General features: G+C 46.2%; 2 protein-coding genes and 1 long non-coding RNA gene across 5 annotated transcripts in view; 1 reads left to right on the top strand and 2 right to left on the bottom strand.

Annotated features, from left to right (window-relative positions):
- Positions 1-5,496, top strand: part of slc35a3b (solute carrier family 35 member A3b) — a 9,455-nt gene extending 3,959 nt beyond the window's left edge. For all 3 annotated transcript variants that reach the window (XM_040170880.2, XM_040170879.2, XM_078099124.1), the window contains exons 4-8: positions 3,136-3,258; positions 3,430-3,604; positions 3,859-3,977; positions 4,099-4,232; positions 4,694-5,496. In XM_040170880.2, coding sequence (XP_040026814.1) covers positions 3,136-3,258; positions 3,430-3,604; positions 3,859-3,977; positions 4,099-4,232; positions 4,694-4,787 — 645 coding nt within the window. In that variant the 3' untranslated portion in view covers positions 4,788-5,496. The remainder of the gene's footprint in view (positions 1-3,135; positions 3,259-3,429; positions 3,605-3,858; positions 3,978-4,098; positions 4,233-4,693) is intronic.
- LOC120815860 (uncharacterized) lies at positions 1,258-2,581 on the bottom strand. The gene is made up of 2 exons (XR_005711778.2): positions 2,482-2,581; positions 1,258-1,516 (listed from the first exon to the last, which is right to left on the bottom strand). It is a non-coding gene; the product is annotated as an uncharacterized LOC120815860 (long non-coding RNA).
- Positions 5,497-5,695: 199 nt separating the features above from the next.
- On the bottom strand, positions 5,696-9,758 carry fam78ba (family with sequence similarity 78 member Ba). The gene is made up of 3 exons (XM_040170882.2): positions 8,448-9,758; positions 8,086-8,365; positions 5,696-7,488 (listed from the first exon to the last, which is right to left on the bottom strand). Exons 1-3 carry the CDS (start codon positions 8,780-8,782, stop codon positions 7,246-7,248), a joined length of 858 nt encoding a protein of 285 aa, XP_040026816.1. The 5' UTR covers positions 8,783-9,758; the 3' UTR covers positions 5,696-7,245.
- Between the last annotated feature and the right edge of the window lie 70 nt (positions 9,759-9,828).

Below are 9,828 nucleotides of genomic sequence, written 5' to 3'. Positions count from 1 at the left end.
AACAATGAATACTGACTGTTGGTGACCAGCGCTATCTAGTGAAACAGACACTGCAGGCTTGTGGGGTTTGTTAGCACAGGCTGATGAATTCCTTGCGGTCACTTCAGTCGTGTCCCAAAACCCCACAGTGGAACCTCCTTTAGTTTACCATGCTCATGTTGCATGACTTCATATCATGAGATTACATTACGTCATTTAGCTGACGCTTTTATCCAAGGCGACTTACAATAAGTGCATTTCAACCAAAAGGACACAAACCCAAAAGAAAGCGCAATTTCATTAAATAAGACTATTTACAGCTCGCTGCAGATAAGAGCCATTATAAGTGCAATTAAGTGATACAATGTTAGTCTTTTTAGTCGAGGTAGAGTCTGAAGATGTTCTCTGCGGTCCTGGTGTCCAGAGGATTTGGAATCACTGGCAGTGCAGCAGTCAAGAGGCGGAGGGCGTCGGAGCATTTTGATCACATAAAATAAAGAAACTAACTACGGTCATCATCATCATCACGTTAATCAAAACCAACTCAAGTTTACACACGTCGGGCCGCCATCCTTCTTACCGGGGTCCTCTCCCAACTTGTCTCCTCTCGCGCCTCCTTCCACCTTCTTTTGTACCCCCCCTGATTAGGAGGTCCAGGTGTGCCGCCTGGCACATCTGATGGCGATGGTGTAGATGGCAGACTTTTGGCTGGAACATACACCCAGTTTACCACTCTGTCCCTTCCTCAGCGAGGAAGGGACAAGGAGTTTGGCAGATGCAGAGCGTGACGTTGTTGCAACAGGAACGTGACGATACAGTCAGCCAGCAGGAATGTGCTGCAGATTTCTCGTGCGCACTCCGGCACCACGGTTGGTTAGATTAGCTAATAGGTTCCAGCAAAACCTGCTGCCTCTTTTCTTACGGTTTGAGAAACCTGTGGTTCTGGTTACCAACCACATTCCTCTCCCCCTTGCAAACTTATCTTTTATCTTGGATGTGTTTCACTTTTTATCCTGTTTGGGTTCAAACCACACTTAGTTTACCATACTAATGTTAGGGGAGGCTCATTTTGGAATACTGTCATTATCTTTTGAGTCCCGGGCACTTAGTATCTCAAAATGGTTGTTTCCTTCTGTGGCAAGCAGACCACCAGATTGTATTTTAAATAAGGGAAAAAAGGTAACCCAGGGAAAAAGAAAAATCTATGAATAAAGTAAATTACTAAATTTAAGCAAAATGACAAGACAAGTTTGCTATACTGAGCAGGCGGGAGGCGCGTTTCCAAAAGAAATACAAAGTTTATTTCAACCGCAATAAAAACAATTAAAATCTGTCAAAAAGGTTAGTGTTTCCAGGGCTGGGGCCTTCGTGCTCAAGGTGAGTGAGGGGTGAAGGTATAAACTTAAAATGGGAGCAACACAATCCAAGCTTTAACACTCAAACACACACAAGGGTAAAGCAAAAAGGGAGTGAATAAGGCACTACACATGAGGGGACACCTTCACCAAAAAGGGTTCACCAGTGAGGCCCTCAGCACCTGGAATCACAAAGAGGGAAACCGTCAAATGGGACCAAAAATATATTCAAAAACAAGAATTTACAGGTTCAAAAGACACATCCAAAAAGAATATCAAATGAGAGTAAACGCAAGAAAACTAATCAATTCAGTGATCACAATAATAACAAAAATAATCCAGGAAAGTCTCCCTTGACATCAATCCACATAAATCAGCAACGTCCTTAAAAAGGGTTATTTTATCCCCATAAAGAGTTAGTTTTAATCCTATAAAAAGCAGGTTTGTTCTTTCCCCGTAAGAAGCAGCAGCAGTCCAAAAGCAGTACGGTTCGGGGATGCAGAGCCCTCAGCGTGACATCGCTCCGGTGTTACACCCCTACTGGTTTTTTCCACCTACTGGTTTCCCTACGCGTGCGTGTTTGTGTTCACTCCACAGCTGCAGATGTGTCCGCCGCAGTTCCCTGATTAGTCACACATCCACAAACATATTGCTGAAAATCTTCAAAACGCATCACAAATCCATTGCAGCGTTTACGATTGTATAAGTGAGCACCACATCACGGCCACGTATGAAAACATTTACATAAAAAAATATATTAAAAGAAAGATCGGCACAACCTGGATTCGAACCCGGTGGATCAAAACATTAAAATGTCATTCAGGTGGGTGCTCTTAGCAGTGCGCCACGGAGACACACAGCAATCTGTTGACCCTTAGCATAATTTATTCATTTCGTTGACGTTGATCAGCATGAAGGAAACCTTTTGGTGTCGTGGATCTAAAACAACTGGTTACCTTTGGGCGTGTCTGAGGCGGACACATCTGCAGCTGTGGAGTGAACACAAACACGCACGCGTAGGGAAACCAGTAGGTGGAAAAACCAGTAGGGAAAGGGAAACTACCCGACACGCCAGCGCCTGCACATAAACTCACAGTATTAATGGTGCACGGATGGGCACATTGGCGTGCAATTAATGGTTACATACCTGCCCTATGGAACACAATTTTGCGCCACACCAAAGAGTGCGGAGCGTCTGCAAACACCTGCAGCCAGGCAACCCGGAAGCAGAAAGTTCGCACCCGCCGCCAGAGAGAGCGCAGATCTACCGATCCCTTCTTATAGGGCAGATCATTAAAGGGACAAGACCGCGAATGGGCCAAGAGCAGTCGTCCTGCTACACTTACATAAGCAATAAGTTTTTTTTTGAAGTCATTACCATTGCTTTCGTCTTCTTCTCATTATGGTCTTAAAACTAGAATTTAGAATGTCCACGCTTTTTTCTTTTCTTTTCTTTGTTAACGTTCTCTATCGACAAACTTAAAACTTAAAACCATCTCTACAGAGAGCCAACAAGCGTCTGCCTGACATACAGACCGACATGTCTAGTACGCACACATGTCACACACAACAGCTTTTTTTTGTAATTTTCTTTCCTTCTCCAAGTTTGATTATAGCGGCAGCATCCGGACTCAAAGGACAGTCAAGTGAATAATCAGCAAAGGGCAGCGGAGAAGTCAGAGTTTTATACACTGGAGACCGTCAGGGTTATTGCTCAGGATTATGTAAATCATGTTCTCCTGTCACATTCACAAATCCCTCCACGTTGCTTAGTGGTGTGTTTGTGTTGTGCTGCACACAGGTCACGTACCAGCTGAAGATCTTCACAACCGCCCTGTTTTCTGTCTCTATGCTGGGGAAGAGGTTGGGCTTGTACCAGTGGCTCTCTCTGCTCTTCCTGATGGCAGGAGTCACCCTAGTGCAGGTACCGGCAGACACTGAGCCTGCGACGTCCAAGAGAAACCTCAAATATGCACAACGTTATCTGCTGCGTGAATGTGGAATATGACTACGTTGACCCGTAAACAAGGGACATTTCTCTAATTGACAGATTTGATTTGTCTGCGCGTGACGCTCGGTGTTGTAACCTCCACAGTGGCCGACAGAGACTGAAGGGGACACTGAGCAGAAGGTCCTATCCGCAGGCTCCCAGTTTGTGGGACTGATGGCTGTGCTGATGGCCTGTGTGTCCAGCGGCTTCGCCGGAGTTTACTTTGAGAAAATCCTCAAGGAGACCAAACAGAGTGTGTGGGTGCGTAACATACAGCTGGGTGAGTATCTATGACCTCTGTTCGCTTTGTTAAATGAGACGGTGTGTGTTGAGTCAATAATGGTGTCATGGTTTGCAAATCAGAGGTTTGTGTCAAGGTCGTCTGACAACAGGTAGGAGGCTACATGAGCACAAGTGTACAGAATCATGACAGTTTCATGACATGTTGTCCAAGATCACTTAAACAAAACCCCAACCTATTTCTTGTAGCTTCAACCCAAATCTGACCTCTCTGTCTCTGCTTGTCTCCTCAAGGTTTATTTGGCCTTGTGTTTGGCTTAGTAGGAATGTTGGTGTATGACGGCCAGAAGGTGAGCGAGTTGGGCATGTTTCAGGGCTACAACTCCATCACCTGCACAGTCGTTGCCTTGCAGGTTTGATCATTACGTTTCTCTCCAATCTCACAATCGTCAAATTGTTATTTAAATGCATTTTGGGGGACGCAATCACTGGGTCTTGTATGTGTCTGAATACTTTCTAACCGTCTGTCTTCAGGCTCTGGGCGGGTTGGTCATAGCAGTGGTTATTAAATATGCAGACAACATCCTCAAAGGATTCGCCACCTCCCTGTCCATCATCGTGTCCACACTCATTTCATATTTCCTGTTGGAGGACTTCAATCCTACACGGTAAACAAATACACGCTGATGAACATCACTAAGAAGGCTTAATTTTGCTTTGCAAATAATCACTCCTGTTTAGTCTGGAAACTGCGTTCGCTGAATGGGGTTGTGGATGGATTTATGGATGGTAAACACCTCCGTTCAGAAGGCATTATTTCAACAACTGTTGAACTGATTGCCATGAACCGCTCTACAGACGCTCCGTCTTGTAACTCACCTACTTCTATTATTCTCTAACATGCGCCAATACGCAGAAATGTGTAATTTTGTAGTTCACAGATGCCTTCTATACGTTGATAACGCAGATAGGTGCTTAACCCATTAGCCTTAAACCAAACTAAGGTATGGCAAAAACAACCCTTGTTTGCCTCATTTACATGACATGAGGTGAGTACAGTGCTTGTTTTTGCTGAGTTCACCTTCTAATGCCTCATTGTATTCTCTATTTTGTTCCCCTCCTTTCTCAGTGCATTTTTCCTCGGGGCAGTGCTGGTTATTGCCGCCACATTTCTCTACAGCCACGAGCGCAAACCTGCTAATGGCAGCACCATCAAAGTATAAACAGAGACCTCTGTTAAGTCTCACCCGGACAGGAGGGACGACACAAACACGACAGAAAACCGAGCAGGACTCAGTGACTGTGCCACGCAGAAATGAACAATATGGCAAAAGTGTCAAGAGTCACAACAATCGCAGGGGAAGAGAGCTAATCGCTCCTGGGAAAATGCTGCTATGAAGGGAATATGGGGGGGCAAAAATATATACTTGGGTTTTTTTTGGGTTTTTTTTAAAGGATGTTCTTTTTAAATAGACTTTGTTGCAGTAAAACTGGTTTCTTTAAGGACAATTTGGGAGATTATGATGAAACCATGGGCTTGTGGATAATTGGAAGCCATTCATTTACAGTAATATATCATGGATGTGTAATTGTGTGTGTGATGGGAACTGAGGAACGAAGGGTATTTGCTTAAGAAAAGGGGCAGCCCGTTGATGGTGCTCGCAGTGCTCCAAAGAGAGGTAACTCCTCCACACAGCTTCCATCTCGTGGTGAAATGAGGAGGGGTTACCTTTGGTCAGAGATGCTGAATGTCTTTTTTTTAATACGCGATGGGATGATATGGGATGTGACTGATTTGACCTCACTGCTTACTGTCTCTTGAGCATTTATATCAGAAGCAATCATTCAACCCAGCTGTTTATTTAAATGCAAAAAAGGTGTTTTACGTGGGAACAAATGAATAAACTAAGGCACATTTTAATGCTGAAGCGACCAGTTCTGCCGTGATCTTTTTTTTTCTTACTTCAAAGTGGAGTGTGCATGCGACACACCGAGGTAGGCACACCCATGAATATTTTCAAAAGCTTTTCTCTCGGCTCCAGTTGCAGCTCATTCTGGATAACCAAACCAGTCTCTATAGCAACAGATGTCTGAATGAGCTGCGGCGCGGCGACACATGTAGACACACTTGTTCAATATAACCTATTTTAATCTCTGAGTATTTTTACATTTACAAAAGCCATTTATTTTTCCCACATTGACCCTGACAAATAAGAAAATGATTGAGGCAGATAAAATACACATGTTTCTCCTTCTGGTTTGGTTTACAGTCACAGATCCTTGCATAGTTGTGAATTATAGAGCAAATTAGTGTACTTAGGTGGAGATGGCGAGTGCGGTGAGGTGGACGTACCACAGAAACGGAGCAGTTAGATCGGGAAGGTGAGGAGTGAACCTGGAGAGAAGCACAGATGGAGGATGAGTCATGTGACTCCTGTGAGGAGTGGCAGGCAGGAACCTGGACTGAGCCCAGGATGAGCCACTGGACATGCCACGACACAGGAAACCTCCATCGAGGATTATCATGCAGAACTACTGCATGTAATATTCATTAAATGATATGAGGAGAAACTGAGAAATGACCACGTACCAATGTCAAATAATACCACAAATTAAAATTAATATTTTCCAAAATTATTTATGGTTTAATTCAACAGCAAGGGAACTATTAAGTGTACATTTAGATTCCCTGATTGAAGGAAGATGTGTGTAGCTTGGTAGTGCAATGTGGCCTGATTAGTGCCACATCAGTTACACACTTGTTGTAAATCTGTTGTGTGGCACCAATCCAAGTCATGTACACTGCACTTATTGAAAGCTTAGCTGACATTATTTATCCAATGTGGTTAAAGGTCCAACTCCAAACTCTGATAGCTTGTCCCCCATCTGAATGAAATCTCTGCAGCAGGACAGAAGCTGTGGAGTTGGTGCATAAATTCGGTGTATGAGAAAAGCTCCAGGGAAAACTACAGCAATCTTGTTTTTCTTTCAGACGTTTATGCAAGCTTGGTGCTCTTAATACAATCTGAATAATGCATGAGTTAATCTTAACTTAAAAAGATTAATATAATACTTTGTCTCCTTTAAATCCTCTGAATACATCCTTTACCTCGGTGCTGAGTGCTGAAGGCCGTTGTTGGCACTGACAGGTTTTACAGGTGTGACCAGCCCACAGGGGGTTTTTGGCTGACCTTTCAATCAAAATGTCTTTAGGTATCATTTTATACAAAACAAATGCTATTCTTAAACTTCTCAAGGACTTTTTTTTCTTGCCACTCTCACTGTCTCATGCAATAAGATCTACATAAAGATGCAGGGTGCAGTTCTCGTTGTGGTCTAATACCTCCGTGGTACTTCGAAAAACAGCGCTCCTTCTTCACTAAAAAGCAGGCGGGACTCTTGAATGCATTCAAAATCTTCTTGGGGGCCAAAAAAGCTGTAGTGCAATCCAGGCCCTTGAAATGAGTTAGTGGTTGACTCCCATCCTGGCACCCAGCTCATGTAAGATCCACTCTGGCTCGTTATAATGCTTAGCTTAAATCTTTCGGGGATAAGGAGCAACTGGCTTCTTCAGCGCAATGAAACCGTCTCCTCCATCTTCTCAGATGGGTTTCATGACCTGCCCCCTTTTATCCCGGAGGAAATAATCATTATTCTGTCTTTGCAACCATTTCACCCCTCTTATTTTGGCGGTATGACCACTAGTGGCGCTCCTCTCCGTGGCCTCCACATTAGCACTTGGGCGTCGTTGGCATTCGGCCTCCCCAGCGCGTTTGGAGGGATGGGCTCCTGGTAGTTGAGGATGTGCGGCTGCTCCTGGTAATGACGACCCACCAGCGAGGCTCGAGAGCCCAGAGGCATGTCAGGGTCCACGGCGATGTCCACCCGCATCCGCCATCGCACCGTCTGCAACACAATGCGCTCCTAAGGAGGGGATTGAATTGTCAATAATGTAATTTGTGCATGCTAGATATGTACACATGTTGAATGCATGTTTTATCAAAGCTTGACTTGATTGTGCATCATAGTGCACAATCATACTGCTCATATATGGAGTTAATGACCATCCTAATGAATGGCGTTTTGTTAAATACAAACTTATCTTAAATTTAAAAAAAGGAAAAGCAGTTTTCTCCATTATCTTCATCTGCTCTTAACGTATTGACAAACAATGAAACAAACAATAATTCAAATAATACAAAAATAATTCAACTCTTCCACAAAGACAACACATGAATACTGTAGGTGTTCTAAAAAAACACACTTTAAGCTAGACTGACTCCTACTGGGCTTTATTCAGCACAGCTGCGGCCAATGATGAGGTACTTTGTAACTTTACACTAGAAAGGGAGAGTGCAGGGGGAGATGATTACATCACAGTCAGTCTGTGTGTGTAATGCAAGCGCAAATGCTGAGGAGCCGGCGCTCTTCGTTTAAACCGCACGAGATAAACTCTGGAAAGGTCGTGACACACATGTATGAATCGTCGATGTTAAACTGCTCTCCGTATTTCTGCCCTACCTTGGAGATAGAGTTCATTGCCACCAGCCAGGTGATGAAGCTCTGGTCCCTGGTGATGTGGGTCAGCATGGGCGTGTTGCTGTTGCTGATGGGCACGGCCCATGTCACGCTGGGGTAGAAGTTGTCGTTCATGCTGACCGTCAGACGCGATGGTTTGGACGTGGGTCCGGTCAGGGTGACCGTCTCTGTGGTGTTGCCGTACCAGGGGTAGCTGACGCCGTCCGAGTCGCTGATGGCCTTGACCCGACACTCTCGCAACTCTGGTAACTCCCAGCTGGACCTGCGACAGTGGACGCAAGAGGACAGCGTGTTGTAGGTGTCATTGGCAAAAACGTTTTTCCGCCAGGATGTGCAACACTTACATGCCAATATCACCATAGGTGTTGTAGAACTCCATCTGGGTACAAGCCTGGATCCAGCCCACAACCCAGGTTTCATTGCGGGGCACCGGTGGCATCACAACCCCTGCCGAGGCCCGGAAGTAAGGCGTCTTGTAACGGAGCACAATCGGGGAGTTCTCCTCGATGATGGTGGGACACTGGTCGATAGAGGCCGATACCTCATACACCACAATGTTCTCCCGTCTGATACGGGGCTTGCATGCAATGCTCTGAATACAGCCCATAGTGCAGGCGACTAGCAAAATGAGCAAAACCAGAGAAGGAGGGAGCAAATGACGCCTGGCCAGTATGCACATCAGTCCCCTCCGGGGTCCACCCTCGCTTGAAGAGCGGATCTAAATCATTGAATTGCCCATCACCACTGAAGGAGAAAACAAGTACAATAAATGACAGGGAGTGTCAGAGTCACCATTGGTCAAACGTGAAAGCGGCCACTGTCATATTTTCAGGATGATACGGAGGTGAGAGCGCCGTGGGGCCCGGGGGGTGGGAGGTGGGGAGGGGGGGGAAGTATCACAGATCTCCGCAGCCTCCTCCCCCCGGTCTGCCTGCTGACTGCCGCACTGCCCTTGGCGCTCGTCCCCAGAAACTGCGACCTGGCCTCCCCTGGGCGGCTGCTGCTTCCCCGCCGCGCGTCCGGATGCTCCTCCGCTCCCCGTCGAGTCCACGCGGGCGGCCGCACGTCGGTGCCCCTTGATCCTGCTGCTCTGCTCCCGGCTCTGCGCTGTCATGTCAAGCGGCGACAGGGCAGCCCAGGTGCGTCAGAGGAGGGGGGGGGGGGGGGGGGGGGGGTTGGGGGGACTGGGGGGTTGATGCCTTTTGTTTGCTCGGCTTTCCCGTATCAGTCCTACAACCGCGCGGCGCCCTCAAAAGACAAAAATAGGGCTCTTCATCACCTTGACCGATATGAATAATAATAAAAAAAGCTTCGTGGGCACATAAAGCGAGAATTAGTCTTATAAAGGCGGAGAAAAGACGACTATAAAATGGGTATTTTTATGTTTTCCTCTAAATGTGCTCCCATTCTTGGGGATGCATGAATGGTGCATCATGAATGGGGGCAGTGAGGCAGCATAAACGTGCAGAAACAGTGACTATACCCAGCCGCTCCGGCGTCTCTCGCTTTGTCGCCTCATCGTCGCGTCTCCTCGACCCGGGTGAGCATCGCGGACCGGAGAGCATCCTTTTTTTCCCCCTCTCTCTCCTCCAAGCCGTCTTCTTCTATTTAGAGGTGCTGATGCTAGAGAGGCAGAGGGAGGGGCGTCACCCGACCTCTGCATTAAAAAAAAAAGAAGAAAAAAAAAGAAAGTGGGCGGGGCCATAACCCCTGTGTCACTCCCAT

This window comes from Gasterosteus aculeatus, chromosome 3 (assembly GCF_964276395.1).
Source record: "Gasterosteus aculeatus chromosome 3, fGasAcu3.hap1.1, whole genome shotgun sequence".
Classification (NCBI taxonomy): Eukaryota; Metazoa; Chordata; class Actinopteri; order Perciformes; family Gasterosteidae; genus Gasterosteus; species Gasterosteus aculeatus.
The sequence above is the reverse complement of the archived record's forward strand: the minus strand, read 5'-3'. Positions and strand labels throughout refer to the sequence as shown.

Excerpts from the sequence above, each read along its gene's own strand:
- fam78ba (XM_040170882.2), bottom strand. The coding sequence starts at position 8,782 with ATGTGCATACTGGCCAGGCGTCATTTGCTCCCTCCTTCTCTGGTTTTG. Across the intron at positions 8,366-8,447 it reads ACCTATGGTGATATTGGCAT|GTCCAGCTGGGAGTTACCAG; the intron begins GTAAGTGTTGCA and ends CCACTGTCGCAG. Across the intron at positions 7,489-8,085 it reads CAATGAACTCTATCTCCAAG|GAGCGCATTGTGTTGCAGAC; the intron begins GTAGGGCAGAAA and ends TCCCCTCCTTAG.